The sequence below is a fragment of the Agrilus planipennis genome, unplaced genomic scaffold (assembly GCF_000699045.2).
Source record: "Agrilus planipennis isolate EAB-ADULT unplaced genomic scaffold, Apla_2.0 scaffold295, whole genome shotgun sequence".
NCBI lineage: Eukaryota > Metazoa > Arthropoda > Insecta > Coleoptera > Buprestidae > Agrilus > Agrilus planipennis.
The window spans coordinates 169,069-189,198 of record NW_020439009.1 but is presented as its reverse complement, the minus strand read 5'-3'; the positions used below and the strand labels follow the sequence as shown (position 1 = coordinate 189,198).

Below are 20,130 nucleotides of genomic sequence, written 5' to 3'. Positions count from 1 at the left end.
ATGCGGTTCCATATGTTTTGTAAGGAATAAATCTGGAATTATAATTATTTCAAATTGGTCCATAATTATGTTTGCCAACTGAAAATACCGTGATGTGCGGCCGCTCATTGCGCAACGTACTAACGTGTTTTCTATCTTTTATTAGTTACGATGCTTTTTAGATTCATTCGCTTGGCTTTAAGTTTTTGCTCCTATGCTATATCTAGTCTTTTTGGGCGTAATGTAGTTTATGTACATGTCTCATGTCTACACGTAGTCAGATCATTCTTTTAAAAAATATAATCGGACCGTGCTAAAGACAGTTCCCAGTTTAAAAGAAAACGGCTATTACAACAGTGGTTAAAACTTGAAACACGAGATTTCTTGTACTCGCGCATAGGTTTGGAATTAATAGCTCTCTGCTAATTGGAAATTAACGAGAAGTTAAGTCCATATTCCTGTAAACAAAAGGACAAGACTTAGCGGTCAGAATTGTGGTACAACAAAAGAAAGAGATGGAACGAAGTTTCGGATAATAACTATCTCTCTCACGATAATGCATAAGCGTGTCATGAAAGAGATAGCACTAGTCCGAAACCATACGCCATCTCCCTCTCTTTTTGAGCAAAGAAATTATTACAACGACATACGGCTAAGGCACGTCCATTTATATATCTATGGAAGTCAATAGGTAAAAGGTTCAATGGTAAAATGTACATTTTATAATTGATCTGTGGTATTTGATTTATTAAAGTGAAAAAGAAATTAGATAATAGTTGTCTATGGCAATAGTGTCTTATCAGTCTTCTCATTCCCAAGCTTTTAATAAAGTCAAAATTACTTATTAATTTATATTTTGTTATATTCAACATGCGGACTGTTATAACATCGCCACAGCTACAGTTACCAATAGATAGTACAGCCCAGTACAGCCGATCCAATGCTGTCAACGTCAGCTGTCGCATGTTAAAAAGCTAAAAACAAAGAAAGACCAAATAACATTCTGAACATTGATGTAGAGTAAAATGCCTTGGTATTTTCCCGAAAGTATAAAGAAGCGGGTATGTGTTTATTTGTTACAAAGATATCTGGGACAATTCTTTGAAGAAAAATTAACTTTAGAACAACTGTCAGTAGATTTGTACAATGGGACAGGATCTGTATCAAAAATTAGCCTTGATGTTCAGGTAAATATCCAATTCTGTATAAACTAAAACGCAATACTTTAATAGCTTTTCTTATTTTGTTAATCTCTATTCAACTTTTTAAATACATCTATATATGCACTGTCAGATAAAAAATTAAAAGGGTTAAGTAAGATAATTCTACCTCGGGGATTTATAAAAATAAAATATAATAATGAAGCTGTGGAACGCTGATCGTGAAATATAATGTTGGGTTTTATTGACTACTTTGCATATTTAAAACAAAGAAAAATTGTAAATGTAAAAAAAGCTGTCTTATCATGTGTTACTTCTTAGATTGTAAAAATGGCAAAGGTCTACATGATGGCCCTCACCCCCGAATGGTGTGGGGGTGGGGGGGATCGAAAGAGGGTGATCACCTGAGTAAAACCCCATAAAAAATTTGCGGCGGTCTCACCCCCATAAAAAGTTATGGGGGTTGAAAGCTGATTATTTTGACAATTTTCATACACTATAATTCAAATAAACTTCAATAAAATAATTATTTTCAAGCGGTTGGAGGTGGGGGATCGAAAGAGGGTATCACTTGAACAAAACCCGATAACATAACATTTTATGGTACAGTGGTGGGGGAGACCTCTTTCGATCCCCCTTCGGGAGTGGGGGCCATCATTTAGACCTTTACCGTGTTTTCTTATTGGAAAACGAAATGCAAAATGTTGCATGTCCTAACTGCAGGATTTATGAAAATCATACTATGAAGTAATGATTGCATTTCTCTAAAGCAAACGTGTGTACTTTAATGTGGTTTATTTACAATTACTGTATTATTCTATTATTCAGTCTAACGTCGATACTTCCTAAAGTAATTGGTCTTTTGATTTTTCTTCATTGAATTTTACAATATCGTCATATATTATATGGTCTTTATTATACAATAACATTAACGGCAGAGAACAGTGTGTTCTGAGAGTGCACAAAAAACTTTTAAATAACTCCTTTTTCATAGGTGCATACCTACAACGTTTTACGTTTCACTTATATAAATACGCAAAATGTTTATTTTCATGTAAACGCAATTAAATAACATTTTTATATGTCTTCTCAGCAATCTTACATATCTTATAAAAGAAAAAACCGAAATTCTCTCTAACAACCTTATAAGTATTGTCGAAAATCCCAATAAATCCCCCAAAATTATCTGAAAATATAACTATAAAGTAATGGGTTAGTTTTTAGGTAAATCATTTCATGTAGAAGGTACAAACTAAACAAACAAATTGGTAATAGTTGAATGTTTGGAAATCACAGACACTGGCTTTTATTTATTCAATTACTTTTCAAATTAGTTTTTGCAAAATTGTAAATTTTATATGGCTTTTGATAAATTTAAAATTTGCAGTAATACACATAGTTAAATTACTTAAAATACCTGATAAACTATTGTCTTGAGTTCGTGCCTTTTTTTGTAATAATTTTTTACCATTGTGAGTAAAAGATATTGTTTAATATTTGAAACATATCTATAATAATACTTCGCAGGCTCTTAATGAGTTGGGTGAAAAACAAAACTGGCCCTTAGAGTTTGTGGATGGTTATTTAGATGAATTGTTTGTATCTGTGCCATGGGCTTCCCTCTTAAAGGATCCGAGTTTCATAGAAGTTAGAGGTCTAAAACTGACTTTACAACCAAAACAAAGAAATGAATCTGGTATGTTATTATACAAGTATGTGGTACTTATTACTTATTAAATATATTGTAATATTTTTTAGCAACTTCTATGTTTGAGTCGATGTGGAGTTCTATGACCAATTCCATGCAGTTAGCCGAAGAGTGTTTTAAACAGGAAAATGTTAATTTATCTGATTCACAGCCACTTGAGGTTATTGAAAGATTTGCTCAAACCATAGATTCAAGTAAGTTCAAAATTACGAAATGAATTTAAAGATATCATTTTAAAATATTGCAGTACTTAGTAGAGTGAGAGTAAAGTTTATTGATACTGTAATACAAATCGAACATGTGCCAAAAGAAAGTCAAACAGGAGTTGCTCTACAAATCAATATTCAAAAGTAAGATTTTTTATTTCATTCAAAATACAGCGAAATCTCCCTTAACAGACACCTCTCTCTAACGAACAGTTTTATATAGTACCATTTTTGTTCCATAAGAACATAGAATAGGACCTCTGCTCAGCGGACTCTCTCTTGTAAGGACGCGGACGGTTTTAAAAGGAACACTAATAACAGGAAACTTCTGCTCAATGGACTACTGTTGTAGATAATCGTGCAGCAGGGGAACATTCTTGAGTCAGTTGATCAGTACTTGTGTATTAATATGGCATAAATGCAATGCTTTGTATTTAAAAAAAATAACATACTTTGTTTGATGTTTGATTTGGTTAGTTGTTGATGCATGTGGCGGTATCCCGCCGAAGGCTCTTTTAGTTATACACTTCGAATTAAAGACTGCTTTTCTATATACAGTTTATTTACACTAACACTAATTGTATTGGTTTTACTTGAATTGGTACAGTACAATTTGATGCCTAATTGATTTGTATAGTTGAATTTGAATTTGATTAATTTGTATAGTTGAATTTTTGAATAAGAATATGCATATGAATACTTTGAATATGAATGAATCTGTACTTTTGGTCCAGGCCTTAAATAGTCTGCACCAAAATAGGATACGCCTCTCAAGTAAAACAGACCCCTTGGTCAACGCTTTTGTTGTTACTATGCACCTTTCATGTACCCAGAGAAAGTCTGACATGACGTAGTTGGGACTTTCCCAACGTTTGATACCTACCTGAAGGGTATAATAAAGAGACCCAAAGCTGTTTGTGAACACAATTTGAAGTTACACAGAAATTAGAACATATAGATATATACAAAATAAATACAAACTAAAAACACTATAAAAAAATATACAAACATACAAATATCAATAACATCGACACCGAACATAGTTAAGAGTGTCTATCGAAATGCATTTTACTAACAAACTTATGAGGAAAGTGCATCAGGCGGTAATTTTAAAAGAATGAACTAATAATTTAAAACAGTATTGTTTATTTAACGTTTAATTGTCATCATAGGTACTTCTTAAATAACGTTTCCCTTTTCTCCCAAGCGAACACCTTTTTTTGGCGGATACTTATTGCCGGTCCTATGAGTGTCCGCTGAAGGGAGATTTGACTGTATTTGTAATCTTTTGAAATTCGTACTATTAAGAAAATAGTTATTGTTGATTTTCAATATCTATTTTAGCATGGAATACACAGACGAAGCAGGAAATGATCCACCAGTTGAGGAGATGACTGATCCTGCAATTAAAGAACACAAAACATACATTGTGTCATCATTTACAATTAAAAATTTTTATCTAGAAGGAGTTACATTATCTACTGTTGAATATCCTAGTAAAGCAAGAACATTCTCTAGATCAGTTGTACAACAGTCTCAAATATTTGAGGATAGTGGAAATTCAGATCCACTGGAAGCAGTTTTGAATGATAATCATGCTGATACCAAAGACAAAAACTCTTCTGCAAGTGTAGGAAATGATGAAAGGCATGTTATTTTATTTGGAAAATTATCTGGAAGACAAGAGGTATATGGTATTATTTAAATCATAATTGGAAAACTCCCAAACTTAATTTATGTACACACTTCATGTAATAAGTTTTGTAATAATCTGTACATATAGGTACTTAAAAGTAATTCGGAAGTAGTATTTGCATTGGTCGTAGGTATAAGTAGTAGTAGTAATTTTGGAGTCTTGGCGCTTGCGGAGTATTGCTTAACATGTCGATCCATAGAAAAAATAAGTTTATCAAAAGCACAGTCAAAAATATCAAAAAAAAAAATACAGGACAACGACAAAATTCACTTCGTGAGGTGTTGTTTTCCACACCGTACCCTTGTGATCCTAAACATGTCCGTCAAAAAAGGGATTAGTAAAAATATACAAATTTAAAAAAAAGTACGATTGCGAGTACAACCCGAGACACCGGCTTACCAACTTACCACCTTACCTACACCGTTAGGTCACCGCAGTCCTTGGTGCGAGACAATCTTCTAGTCTAATATTACTACTACTACTTACTAATATTATAACAGCATCCATTGCTGTCTGCACTGCCTCGTAAAATAATGGATCATCGTGCTAAGCCCTACTCCGCATGTGCCAAGCCTACAAAATTCTTGATCTTGTTATGTCTGTAGACATATTATAAACAACACTCGGTATGATATAGTCCACTTCGTCCCGTGGTGCGTAATCATTAATTTCATCATTTATTACATGTATGCTGAAAGTTCGAATATTCGTGTCTCGGATGACAAGTGATACGCGATGCGAAATTGTCTAGTTTCTACCCGTTGTGTGTTACGTCACCGTAAATATAGTTGTTTCGCTTTGCTATAGGGGGGTGAATGTTCGAGCTTTCAGCAGAAATGTAAAAATAATTTTTATTTATGTAGTCTCATTTGCAGATTAAAGTTCGCTTAAAGCAATCTGAAAGTATTAATGGACCAAAAGTATCTATGGAAATTAATGTTGGTTCATTTACAACATTTCTTTCTCCAAGACAAGTCCATGTCCTGTTAGAATTTGCTAACGGTTTAGCTAGTCCAGACAGTGAAGATACAAGGTGTCTAATGTCGTAATTTCATCTACTCAGTAAATTTTACTAAATGTTTTTTTAGTAATGTCACATCTAAACAGAAATGTTCAGAAAAGCCTATGAATGAAATGGATTTTAAAATAATTGAGCAAGAATTGCAACAACAGTTACATCCTTTAGCTCATCTTCAATCTGCTGGTTTACCTGGCACTCAAGGGTGGTCAGCAGCTCCAGGTTTGATTGAAACAGAATTCTTTGTTATATTTATTAATTTAATTTTAAAATTAGTGTTGCCCACATCAAGCCATCTAAAATCATTCATTTTATTTAGTTTAAACACATAATTTGTATCATTGTATGCGTTATTCAACAAAAAAAGAATAGGTAAAAAAAATGCCGTATAAATACACTTTGATAAAAAAGTAAAATTGTATGTTAAGCAGTCAAAGAGCTTTTCACTATTATAACTGAAAGGTCTACACAAAAAAAGGCGGAAACAAGAATATAAACGGTTTTGCTTTGAATTTGAAGAATTAGAAATTAAAAGGTTCATTAATCATGTCTTTTCTACAGATGAAAGCGATAATGATGAAAACTTCTTACCAATGAAAATTTCCACAGCAGGTGTAATGTGTGATAGTAGTACTTCTTTCGGAAGTAATAGTATGGAATCCAGTACAAATACCAGCATAGCAAGTTCATTTACAGATCCATCTTCGCGAACTAAAAGGAGAGGTATCAGTGTTATAACATTCATTATTATATTCAAGAAGACTTGAGACCTTTTGAATTTGACTTTAGACAGTACCAAGATCGACGGGCAGTGCTTATCGAGCAGCGACTCTTACGTTTTCTCTCCTTTTTTATGATGTTCATTGGATCTTTCGCTTGTGTTTAAGTTTCTGCTCCTATCTCTAGTCTTCTTGATGATATTCTTAAATATATGCTTGAACTTTTAAAAAGAATTGTCTCTTTTTTAGTTAATAATATAGAAACTGATCCTAGTGCAGAAATATCACATTTTCAAATTCGATTAGCATCTTTTGCAATGGTGCTTTTACACGAAGATATTTTAGCACTTCCTGTAGGTGTTGACCAAATCTTAGCACCATCTAGTGTTCAGCAAATGCAAAATACTGCTGAAAGCTTTTTCAGAAATCTTGGTTTGTTTGCTATTAATGGATATGGCAATAAAGATTTTCAAAATGCAAAAGGCACTTTTGAAAAGGCATGCAAATTTAACCATCTTAGGTTGGTATACAGTAAAATACAATTCATGGTTAAATGATATCTTTCTTTATAGAATAATTGCTGCCCCAATACAAATAGAAGGCGATGAAAAAACTACTCTTAGTACATTTTCTATATCAGGTAAACTGATAGTAGCCAAGTTAGAGTTTCTTGAATGTCTCTATGAAAAAGATGACGTGGAGTATGTTCCCCTACTTCAGTTTAATTGTACGGAATCGCCTTCGGTTAATCCCATCTTAAAACCTTGTTTAAAAATAATATTTAAGCATGTAGAAAAAAGTTGTAGGTCTGGTATTACTAGAAGAAAGTGCCTTACAAAGACTGATATTTCGTAAGAATGAATATATTAAAACTAATTACTGTAATGTCTCAATTTATGATTGCAGATTTCTGTTGGATGCGTGTTTAGTTGAAGTTGATATTACCATCGTAGATCGAGTAAATGCTCTTCTTAATCCACAACCGATTTGTATCTCCAAAGCATCCAAGAATTTATACGCTGAAAACAATACTTGGATTGAACCATTGGTTCAAACAGATTCACGACTCGATTTAAAAGTTACTTCACCTCAATTAACTTTAAAATTAAGGTATTTTTTTCTTTACTTCCCATTTATTGCTTATCATAGTACTAAGTACGTATTCTGAAATTATTGTACGTCATTTTCATGGAGATATTTAATTAGACATTCTTTTGTAGATTCCCAGTACCTGATTTTCGTCCATCTCATGATATGCAAAAGAATCCCTGGTGGAAAAGAAATGTCAGACCAGACTATTTAACTTTAAAACTAACTGATTCTTCTGTATCTTCGAGTTGGTATAGTAATCAACTCTACCAACAGTATATTGTAGAATGTAAAGAAGTTGATATACAATACACGGAATTCGAAATGAATAGTTCAATACCTATAGCAAAAGCTGGTGTAAGTGATAAATGTGGAAATTCACTTCCTGATGATTTTTATTTAGTAAGGTAACTTTTATTTTTTCCCTTATACTGTTAAATTAATTGCATGGCTGTTGAATTAAATTTTCGCTCGGCAAGTTCTTAATAAATAATACTGTAATGTAACTGCACAGATATAACCAAAACATTAAGTTAGCACTGTAGTACAGTAAATATACAATATACTATCATATGAGATGCCGGTCAGTAACAGCTGACTGTAATACCGATATGCGCATGCGCTCCTTTCTATTCTCATAGCATATCGCGTCGCGAGACAAAACGTTGCAAAACGTGTCGTTTCATGGCCTTGAAATTTTACTCCCATCGAGCCCACTTCAAGAAGAAAAACGTTTTTCCATAAATATTTAGTTTTCTGTTTCCTTTTTTCTTTTTATTTTAGAGTAAGTGTAGAATGAAAATCAAGACAGGAGCAAAAAAAGAGTTTATTAAAGTAAAGAAACAACTTTCACTTTTGGGTGTAAAACGGTATCAAAGTAGGCTCTAAAATCAATAGTTTACCTTAATAGAATCTTAAAAGGCAAAAGTTTGGTGTTGCTGTAATAATTTTCTTACCCCTGTACTGGCCTTGATTCAACACGATAGTTACTTGCGCTCTCTATTTCTTAGTTTTAATTTAATTTACACTCATATTATTACTTTGAAATCGTACGAAACAAATAACATTCTGCAGTTAGCAGAAAGGTAAATAAAATGCAAATACAAACAATTACTTAAAATTCGTAAATAAAAGGTTATAAATAAGAAAATCACAAAATCAATTAGATACACGCTTGTTGGTTTAATTTTTGCTCTATAAAATGTACTACAACACATGACTATTTTACAAAAACAACTACTACTTTTATCGCAAACAAAAGCTCAGAACTATATTATCAACGTTCAATACAAATCATGTCAGGCAATACTAGATTGAAAGTTAATTTGTACACTTTTAATATATGGTAATTTTTTGTAATTACAAATTGTTTTAGTTGTATGTAATGCTCAACTCAATCTATCAATTGCCGGTCCAGATTTTATTATTTGAGTTTGAAGCTTCGGATTGTAATAAATTTTAGTTTATGTTATGTACAAATTATTGAGCAAACGAGTAAGTCTATTTTATATGTATTTCTAACTTTGCTTAAATGCAAAAAATTTAAATACTGATTATTATAGGCAAGCCTTTATTATAATATAACATAAATTAAAATTTACTTTTATTTTGTTCCACGTCCATAGCACAGTATATTCTGAATGATTTTACTTCCCTCGTTTTATAATCTATACATACTAAAAAAGCGTACGACCAACTTACATATTTACATTATATAAATTGCTAATTTTGCCTTTTAACATAATTGATTAATTGGAGTTTATAAAATTATTGATTTAATTACTTTGTGACTAAATTAAAGTTGTATTTGCATAACTTATTTTTGGTTAATATATAAAAAGCTAATTAAATTATTAATATTTTCAAGGTTAATACTAAAAATTTATCCAATTTTAAAACCAGAAGTAGAATTGGAACAAATGCAGGATACTTGTTTTGATTCTATGACTCAATCAGTTTATGGAGAACTTGGAAATCAAACTGGGAACCACAGTCCTTTCAGTTCTAAACGAACTGTACATGAAAGTGATACACCTCATAATAAACCTCATCAAGGTACCTATACTAAAAGAAATATATATTTTTTTAATAGTTATAAGCATTCACTTCTTAAAATTTATCAATAGTTTGATAAGATTAGTTTCAAAGACATTTATTGTAAATCAGTATATTATTGTTTTACTACATTGTAAACGATAAACATCACTTTTTTTGTAGAAAAAGAGATAGAAGAGCTCATTACACCAGGGGACAAACAAGAAATGGCCAATTTCATTGATAAGACATCCCAATTGGTTAGAATAGGAATCGATCTAAATTTGCCATGTGTTAGTTTACAGTTAGTATCCAAACATATATATGAATTAATTTATAATCGAATAAACAATGATTTACTATTGTGGGAGCCGTGTGCACCTAAACCAAAGCCACAAAATTTTGAAAACATTAATGTGGATAAGTTTTGTTACTTTACAAACATACAACACGAAAGATATTCCATGTGTCGCAGTGGCGTGCAATATGGTAAGTATACATTTGTATTTTAATTTTCGTCTCATTATAACTCGCAATTAAAATTATAAAGCCTTTATATTACAACTTCATATTTTTGTAAATGTTTGTTACAGAAGGTGATAGAATAAATTAGCGATTTCAATGCCAAAGTTGATTTTCAGTTATAACTCACATCAAACAAAATCAGTCAAAATGCTCTCTTTTGCGTATACTTAACAATTGAACGCTAACCAAACAGACCTGAAAATTGAAGTCCGAAGTCAAATTACGTAAACTGTCGTCCAATTATTTCAAAAAGTTAGTCAACTGGATCGAAGATGTGAATTCACTGACAACTTTAATCCATTTTATCAATAAAACGCTTAGCAAAAAGATAAAATGTAAGTCAAATGTTCATCTATTGACAATCTGCGCACATGCTATTTGAATGGTCTATTATACTAATAACTCCTGAACGTTCGCGTCCTTTGTTTACATTCAACTAATTATCAGTTACACATTAAAGAGAGCATTATTTTGCAGTCGGTTTGATATTGTTTAATGTGAGGTATGATTAGGAACCAATGCGTTATCCGACTTTGAAATCGCCTATTTATTCTGTCTTATCGTCCTGTGCATTTGTAAGGGACAGTGTCATAAAATTAAACAATGTATTGTTCAAATTCAGAAACGCATGGTGAATTCTTATTTTTTATTTCAATCACGCGCCCTTGTTAAAATAAAAACGTTTATCAAATAGAAAATAAAATTATACCAATGCTTTTCTAATTTTAGAATCGGAATCTGAATCAGACGACGAAGCAGACATAAATTCAAATGCTTTCTTTTCGGTGTGTGAATCTCGTTTGCGACAAAATCGACCTGTTAACTTCATAGTAAATGAATCAAAAGCCCAAAGTTACTTTGGCTTAAATCTTCACATCGGTCAAGGTTTAATAACACTTCGAACTCCAGTTCGAGATACTTGCCTAAATGTTATACCTGGTCAACATGGTGAATTCGTATTCAGTGTTGAAGATATCAATGTTTTTATTGTATCTGGCTATAAGGGAGATAATAACTTAGGTTATATTTGTGTGCAAGCGCATGATGTCCAACTACATTACTGTGGTCAGTTTTAAGCTTTTTTATTAATTCATTTGCTATTTAAAGAACTGCAGGCAGGATTATTGAAGTTTACTTGTATTGGTTTTGAAAAAATTTAAATCAAATTGAAGTGAAATATCATCATCAAGTCACTGATAGAAAAAAAAGCGTGACAAACATGGATAACATTAATTACAAAACTTTAACATTTAGTGCATATAAGGAAATCTGTAAATAGTTTGAATCAAAGTAGCACCTTTCAAATAAAACATTAACCCTTTCAATTTCAAGTTTTGCGTGAATAATACAATCTCAGTATAACCGGAAGTGATTTGAAAGTATTAGTTTGATACAGTAGAGGGTTGTCTAAAGACCTTATTGTCTAATTTTCAACTTCAAGTTCCTCCAAATCATTTAGTGGGCTAGTTTATTTAACTTGCGTTTTTTGCTGTTATAACTATTTTGTACTTTTTGGACTTCAACCGATTAAAGCTAACATAAGATATTTTCTAATTCTTATTTTCATCAGTCTGTAAAAGTACACATTTATGTATTTACTTCTTTATGAGGAGCTTTCATATATTAGAATTAATAAGTTTGCTATTATTTTCTCATATTTGATATTTCTGATCAACGTATACATGAAAGGGTTCACTTTTATTTAAAATTGTAGAAATGATTTCAACATTAAGTCAAAATCCTCCTCTCAAAGAAGTCGGTTCTGCTGTAGGAAATCATTTGCATACAACTATATATAAATCTGAGAAGGGAGTGTTGATCAATTCTTCTGGTCGTGGTGGTGATAGAGAACAGGTTTCTGTGGCTATAAAAATTCGAGCAAACCATGAAACTCACCATATAAAGGTATTTTGCTGTATTTCTTTAGAATATATAAAATATTAAATGTTTTTTATATATTTAAAGACGATCAGGGTCGCTCTAGGAATTAATAAGAGTACCTTAAGGCATAGAATGTACAATGAACCAAATAATTGGATTTCACAACTAATAGATTTCTTCAATGTATTTGATTATCCTATACCAGGCTATCAACCCAAAGATGTACTAACTGAATTGCATTTAAATTTGTGGGACTGTGCAGTGGATTACAGGTGATATAAAATCTCAAAAAAATATTCTCCATTTCTTCCCTTACTTTTGTAATTTTGTAAAATCGAAGCAAATAGGGTTCTTTCATTTATTAAATACAACATCGCCTTTACGTCTTAGATAAGACATTTTCAAGGTAAGTTTTGGAAGTCTATGTATAACACATTTACATGTATGGTAAAGAAACATGAACCCATTACTTTAACAATACGATTGTAAATATAAAATAATAAATATAGTGATTAAAAACAATGAACATAATAAATAAAATAAATGGGTTAAAAACTACGCGGCAGCAACACTTCGCAATTAATACTCTGTTTTTGGATAGTTTTAATTAGGTTGTTGCATAAATTTTTTAAGTAAGTTTTTGATGATGTACATATCCATATTTGTAAAGTAATTTTTTTTTTTAAATAATTTTCCGATAATTATTTAAAAAGTTTAAGTTTTCGAATTGAAATGGTCCGGAAGTTCCTAAAGAGTCTGACGTCACGATACACTATCGAAGTTTCCCTATTCTCGTCTTATGATAATTACTATGTAAATGTTGCACGCATCCGATCTAGTGCACACATTTATCAAGTTTTTATCGATTTCAAGCAGTCCTGACCCCAGAAAGCAATTACCGGTATTATTTTATACCATGGTGTTCGAGTAGCTCATCGAAGTGATAAACCATTAAAAATGTCGAACTCACATTTTTTTTGCTGCTAAAATTTTGATGATATGGCATAAAATTACGTTCATTTTTCATTAACTTATAATTGCAAAAAACTGAAATCTGACGTAAAACAATACATTTTCAACTGTCATCCGGGCCAAAATGAAGTTGGAAAAACGCAAATTTTCGCGGGCATTTTTGGCACATCCAGAAGTATCTGGGATTTTTTAAAATAGTGTTTTATGCACTAATATGTGTGCTTTTCAACAGATAAAATTAATTTTATATTAAACATAAAATAACGTAGAAACTGTACCACAAAATGACGTCAGTTTTCGTTAGTTTATGTTCATATTTTTCCTGGACCTTTTGGCGCATCCAGATCTATTATCTGGGATATTTGAAAATATGGTGTGAATCAATTTTTTAAACAATTTAAAATAATTTAGAAACAGCCTCGCAAATTACTGCTTGTTTATCGATAATTTATGGTAGATTCATATTTTCGTGGATCGTAACGTTATGGCCAAACAGATATCGTTACATAAACTTAAATATATTGTCAACTTCAAACGCTGGTTTATTGTAAATAAATTAATGAAAAACAAATTCTTTGATACCAATCGTTAATGCGGACATTTTTAAAAATATAGTATATGATTTCAAAAATGAATTCTATATTTTATGGAGCAAGCCAATTGCGGCCTGTGACTAGTTTATACATATTGTTTATCATTTTAATTTTATATTAGTAATATGTATCTTGACCAAGGATTTAACTAATATATTGATTTCCAAGACTCACTTTGAAAAAACCTTTTGCTTGATGCGAAACGTCGGTATGATTTTTTACAAATTAAAAGCTTTAGTCCTATTGGCTTTGAGTTTATAAAACCATAAGAAAACATTTTCAAATATTATTTATTCTGAAGAACTTCGCTAGATAGTTTATCAAAAACTATTACAATTTTTCAGGCCCCTTCACTTGCCGCTCCGCTCTTTACTAACGGTAGGAACATTCAGCATGTCTTCAAATTTATCTGCACAAGCCAACACTTCAACTTTAAGATTTATAGCAGAAGATTGCTATTTATTTCTCAGTGACAAAGCTCCACCGAGAAACGGCATACCATCTTCATCATCAGTTGATTTAAAGAAAGATTATGTTAACGTAATTGACATTGGACTGTTCGAACTCAGTCTCAAAATAAGTGATAAAGTAAGTCACCTATTTTATATTACACTTTTATTAAAAAAACGTTTCTAGCCGAATTCCGTGTAAATTAGTAATTTTTGGAGTTTATTGGAGTTTACTCCTTAAGAATCGTCTCATATATAGCGCACGGTATGAAAAATAGATGGGTAGTAAAATCAAACGTTAACAAAAAGTGAATGGTCACATTTCCTCTGCGTAATATACTCGCGCATCTTATACCGCTTCCTGCTCCTCAGTCTCAAATACACATTTACTCTTTCTCTTTCTTTAATTCTTTCTCAGTATAGCATCAGTACACATGTAAAATAAAACGTCAATTTGTGGAGTGTGAATGAAGAAAAGTTTTATTTTTATGATTTATATCTATTGATATTNCATGTAAAATATCGAACGTCAATTTGTGCAGTGTGAATGATTTAAAGTTTTATTTTTGCTATTTATATCTATTGTTATTTTTACTTACACATAAAGTGAAGTGAATAAAGTTAATAAAATATTGTAAGATATGGAAGAAATATATTCAAGTGATGATGAACGTCAATTTGTGCAGTGTGAATGATTTAAAGTTTTATTTTTGCTATTTATATCTATTGATATTTATACTTACACATAAAGTGAAGTGAATAAAGTTAATAAAATATTGTAAGATATGGAAGAAATATATTGAAGTGATGCTAAAAAAAAATCCGATGAACACGTACATTATTAAGTAGGTTACATAATTCATGTTTACATATTCAGGGTTGTAATCGCAACGTGCGTGGGTATATTATACGCAAAAGAAAGATGCAAAAGTTTCAATTAATATATTTATCAAATTAATTTGAATAAATATATGAATAAATAAATTCATTTATTCCTTTGCCTATTATAGATATTTTAAGATAATCGTTTTTAAGGAGTAAACTCCAGTCACGCGGAGCTGACACACACAATTGTTTCTTTCCTTCTATCAGTAAATAAATATGTTGTTAAATAGTCAATTTTTAGAAAAGTAAAATAATATTGATAAAACTTTTAGTAATGTGGACAGTGCCACGATGAGCGTATTGCATTTGTCTCAGCGTTACAGAAGTAGTCGTAAATACTGCTACGCGTTTGATCGCATAACTTCTATTTGCATGTTTAAATATGGCAATATGATCCTTTTCTCTGAAAGTAACTTGCAAGAAGCAACGTTGGCCGAGTAGTACGGATGGATCATAAGGTTAGGGTAAGGAAGACAAAACTCGCGAATTGAGTGTTGTCGTTACCAAGTATTTCTTTTTAATTGTATACATTATTCAATAGCTTTCTAATTTTGCCTTTTTCAAAAATATCCTCGTTTCATTAATTTTAGTGGTCTATAAGCTATCAAATGAATAAAGTAATAGCCTATTAGGGAAATCAAATTATATCGGTTTGTCTTTTGAATGACGCGGAAAAATCCTGATCTCCATTTAGACGCGCGAATGAATAATCGGAAGTGGTAACTAATTTAACCAATTGCGTAACAATAATTACGGCTTTTTCTGTAATGCTGAAGTAAATACAGTACGCTTAAGGTAAACATGTACCTTTCATTTGATATCATGATATAGGTATATAACGATACTCGCTAAATATTCGTCTAGAAGAAGTTTTCTTTTCATGGTTCCTATTACGTGCGTTTTTGTCACGTAAAATATTTTTGGGTTTTAATATAATAGTGTTTTAATTATCAACATATCTTTATTTAGAAAAGTGGAATAAACCCTCACATCGATCTTCGGGCTTCTAACAACATTGTACACATACGAACCTGCGCTGACAGTGGTCATGCACTTATGCAGTTAATCACCTATTTCGCTAGTGATGGTGATCTTTGTTCAACTAATGAAAACACCAATTTCACGGGTAGTACCAATTCCAGTCCCCGACATCAAATCGATCAAGAACTTGTCAGTGTTGAACCTCAGAACATAAGTAATTTATCTAAAAGTCAACACGAACATGTCAACGACTTATTAGGAGAAGCAATGCAAGAAAGTGTGTGTAACGAAGGTAAAATTATTGTAATCTTACAGAAAATGTTGACGTGAATACATCTTCAAATTCGAAGCATTAGTTAAACTTTCAGCGACACGATTTAAATCCGTTCTGAAACTTACTACTACTAGACGTTATAGCACATTTTAGAAACAGATATGTAAAGTTTTTATATGACGGGAATTTCGCTTTTTAAAGTTCAATCAATTAGTTTAATTGTCATTGACTCACCAGTAAAGTAAACGTCAAAAGTGTTTAAAACTGCACTACGTTTTCAGAAAAAGTGATGGACGATGCGATTTCTGGTGCCAATATCTTTTTTTTCCCTGATGAAGGCAAACAGTTAGGTGACTTAGGGAAACCACCTATTCAAGTTACCCGTGAATTGGGCGACATTTCAAACCAATCTAATAAAGGCAGCGATACTGATGAAGACTTTTGTTTTGTTGGGGAGGATCCTGGTTTAGGTTTATTGGTAAATTTTATATTATTTTTTATTGATATATACTTGCTTTACTCCGTTGGTAAATAAAGAAACAATACAGTAACTTTTGCGTAATGATGTAGCTGCCGAACTAAATTCGTAAAAAATTATATTATAGTAAACTGCGAACTCATCTCAACATGTGTATTCATCTAATGAATATTGATTGAGACACAGTAATAAATTTACCTATTTTACTATTTCTATACTTTCATTAATTCTTAATAAAAATAAAGATTTCTTGTTTTCACACTAGCCAAAAGATGGACTTCCTGAAATCAGATGGCTTATGGAAGATCCTGTTCGCTTAATAGATAATCATTTCTCTGTTCCCATTGGTAAAACGAATCTTCTAATGGCCCCAAAACATTTCCCAACGCCTGTAATGCGTTATACACTTCGTGAAATGACGATAGTTTGGCATATGTATGGAGGAAACGATTTTAAAATCGTCGATCCAAGTAAAAAAAAAGTAGTCGGCTTCTCGGATATTCATACGCATGGAAGTGTGGGATTTACTAATAAGGATAGAGGAATAGTTAGTTTCAATGAGGGTACTAGAAAGAAACAGGAAAGTGACTGGAAATTTTCCGGAGGTGCTAGCAGAGATCAAAACATACTTATGGAATTACAGTTAAATAAGGTAAATTTTATTTAATGTAATATATTTTATATTGCTACAATTATGATACAAACTGAACATAAATTTAAGGTAAAGTAATATATATATAACGCGAGTACATAATTGATTAGCAGCAACTGTGAAAAGCTGAAGGTACAAAAAGTTTTTATTGTATTAAGTATATAAAAGAATCTAAATATAGGTGCAAGCAGCTGTAGGTTTAAATAATAATTTAATAATCAAACAATACTTGACTAATTGTAATACGTCAATAATTTCAGAAACTGCAGTAAAGTGTTCCTTCACATTTATTTACTGGAATTGCTTTTCTCATAATATAAATATTAAAACAATTTCAATCCAAAAGAGTTAATGGGTTGGAAGAATATAAAAAAAAAACATGAAAACCGTGTTTTATTGGGTTTGAAGTAGATATTCTGTTCATGGTTGATAATATAAATAACGATCATGTTTAATTATGTAGTTAAAAAAATTATGCTGAAATTAAGAACCTTGCATAGTGGTTTCATTAAACAATAGCAGTGCTATTATAATATAAATACATATACGTATTCGTTTTTAAATAGGTTCGCTATTATAATATAAATACGTAAGTGGTTTCATTAAACAATAGCAGTGCTATTATAATATAAATACATATACGTATTCGTTTTTAAATAGGTTCGTTTTCAACATGAAATTTATCCGGAAGCTTCAGTACATTCCTCCAGGCAGGTTTTGTTGATCTCTGAGCTAGAAATTAGAGATCGTTTGGCAACTAGTGCAATTAATAAATTTCTGTATCAGTATACTAGTCAAATTCGCCCGAAGCAGTCTCACGCCAATATGGTAATATTTTAATATTCAGAAAATTACATTTAAAGTATTATTCATTTTTCAATTTCAGATAGTAATCAAAGCGGTACACTTGCGATCGGATCCAACTTTAAAGACTGAAGAGTGTTGTTTAAAAATTTCATTGCTTCCGCTTAGATTTAATATTGATCAGGATTCATTATTATTCTTAATTGACTTTTTTAGTGAGTTGAGTAATGCCAAAAGTAAACCAGGTACATGTATAAGATTTATTACCATTACATTGAAATTGAGAGAACGTATTGACGAAATTTTTATTAGAGGGATCAAGTACTACCCAGTCGAAGCACAGTACACCAACTCATCAGCCCCCTGTAATGACTGTAAATGTGGAAAATGAAAATGAAATTGCGGAAAAGGCCCAAAAAATAGTGGATGAAAATTTACTTATTCTTCTAGAAGAAAATAAGAGAAGTGAAGATGACAAACAACCAAAAAAAATCGCATCATCCAGCGAAGTTGGTCTGCCAATTTATTTCAGGTAATATTATGTGTGAAAGAAGGACTTCAACATTTTACTAGTTGTTTTTTTTATTGTAGAAGTGTTGTGTTTTCCCCAGAAGTTCTTATAAAAATAGATTATCATGGAAAAAGAGTCGATTTTACTCACGGACCTCTTCAAGGTTTAATTATGGGTTTAGGTCAACTTGATTGTTCTGAATTAAAACTAAAACGTATAAGCAACAGACACGGTATTCTCGGTGTAGATAAACTTCTTAGTTATTGTTTATTTGAATGGTTGAATGATATAAAGAAAAATCAACTTCCTAGCCTTTTGGGTGGAGTGGGGCCTATGCATTCTTTAGTACAATTATGTAAGTTTTGAACTAGATAAATATTCCAGTAGAAAAATAAGCTACATCAATATTGTAGTTCAAGGAATTCGAGACTTATTTTGGTTGCCGATTGAGCAATATCAAAAGGATGGCCGTATTGTAAGAGGTCTTCAACGTGGTGCTAACAGTTTTACTACATCCACTGCAATGGCTGCTTTAGAACTTACTTCAAGAATTATACATCTCATACAAGTACGTTATAATTGTTTTTTTTTTATATATCTGCAATTATTTTTTGTGTAGATGACCGCTGAAACTGCCTACGATATGGTGTCTCCTGGTCCTAGTGTAAAAAGAAGATCAAAAGCAAAAGGTCATAAGAAGCGATACTCTCAACCTCAAGATATCAGAGAAGGCGTAGCAAATGCTTACATGGTCGTTAAAGAAGTATGTTTTTGTTTACATTTGATTATATCTCATGTTCATTTTAATGTCAATTCACGTATCTTTTATTTATTTACTTAGCTTTCAAAAAAAATTAATAAAACAAAGTGGTATTTCCGTAGTCGCAAATCATATTTGATGTAGGAATAATTAAATACTGAAGTGATTTAAATTTTATTTTAACGTAACACTTACAGCTGCAGTGATATACTTCGTGCTGTTAAATGTTTACAGCTGGAGTTTCTTTCTCTTTCACGCTTTTCTCTCTATCCTCTATCTTTTCAAGCACCAACAGTGGGTAGTATCGATTTTAACTCCCTCTACACTTAGTATAACACATTTCCGACTTAGAGCGTATAATATACATGTTCTAAGATTTCTGATGCATGAAATTAGTCCCATATCGAATCGGTAAGATGTTACACATCAAAAATTTAAGCTCCAAACCACATTGACACTATCATATTAAAAAAATTCGTTCAACCAGCCGTCACTAATAAAAACGGGGCTTATTTTAAAACTGTCTGCGTTTATCTGAAAGCAGTACACAATACTCGTATAAAATTGTTATCGTCTTAGAAATGTCATTTTTTAAACCGAATTTTATGTTTTATTACTAATTTTATTATTTATAACTTAAACTAACGATACTAATAGAAGATTTGATGGCTTCTCACAATTCAAATATGGACTTCTTTTACGCTCTAGTTGATAAATTGAACACCGCAGGAAGATTGAGACAATTCAGTCAGTTCG

At 31.4% G+C, this 20,130-nt stretch overlaps 1 protein-coding gene across 2 annotated transcripts in view; it reads left to right on the top strand.

The window, feature by feature from the left end:
• Window positions 1-743: 743 nt before the first annotated feature.
• LOC108741962 (autophagy-related protein 2 homolog B) overlaps window positions 744-20,130 on the top strand; it is a 27,739-nt gene continuing 8,352 nt past the window's right edge. The window contains exons 1-27 of one of the 2 annotated variants that reach the window (XM_025976137.1): window positions 744-1,166; window positions 2,667-2,835; window positions 2,898-3,041; window positions 3,095-3,197; window positions 4,398-4,740; window positions 5,625-5,782; window positions 5,838-5,989; window positions 6,329-6,490; window positions 6,736-7,006; window positions 7,059-7,337; window positions 7,393-7,596; window positions 7,707-7,982; window positions 9,443-9,630; window positions 9,793-10,098; window positions 10,864-11,199; window positions 11,849-12,039; window positions 12,100-12,287; window positions 13,925-14,168; window positions 15,884-16,187; window positions 16,451-16,647; window positions 16,913-17,299; window positions 17,960-18,127; window positions 18,186-18,348; window positions 18,416-18,635; window positions 18,695-18,969; window positions 19,028-19,182; window positions 19,234-19,470. In XM_025976137.1, the coding sequence (XP_025831922.1) occupies window positions 1,005-1,166; window positions 2,667-2,835; window positions 2,898-3,041; window positions 3,095-3,197; window positions 4,398-4,740; window positions 5,625-5,782; window positions 5,838-5,989; window positions 6,329-6,490; window positions 6,736-7,006; window positions 7,059-7,337; window positions 7,393-7,596; window positions 7,707-7,982; window positions 9,443-9,630; window positions 9,793-10,098; window positions 10,864-11,199; window positions 11,849-12,039; window positions 12,100-12,287; window positions 13,925-14,168; window positions 15,884-16,187; window positions 16,451-16,647; window positions 16,913-17,299; window positions 17,960-18,127; window positions 18,186-18,348; window positions 18,416-18,635; window positions 18,695-18,969; window positions 19,028-19,182; window positions 19,234-19,455 (5,967 nt within the window). In that variant the 5' untranslated portion in view covers window positions 744-1,004 and the 3' untranslated portion in view covers window positions 19,456-19,470. Of the gene's footprint in view, window positions 1,167-2,666; window positions 2,836-2,897; window positions 3,042-3,094; window positions 3,198-4,397; window positions 4,741-5,624; window positions 5,783-5,837; window positions 5,990-6,328; window positions 6,491-6,735; window positions 7,007-7,058; window positions 7,338-7,392; window positions 7,597-7,706; window positions 7,983-9,442; window positions 9,631-9,792; window positions 10,099-10,863; window positions 11,200-11,848; window positions 12,040-12,099; window positions 12,288-13,924; window positions 14,169-15,883; window positions 16,188-16,450; window positions 16,648-16,912; window positions 17,300-17,959; window positions 18,128-18,185; window positions 18,349-18,415; window positions 18,636-18,694; window positions 18,970-19,027; window positions 19,183-19,233; window positions 19,471-20,130 lie in introns of those variants that run through there. The other variant, XM_025976136.1, reaches the window with a different exon arrangement.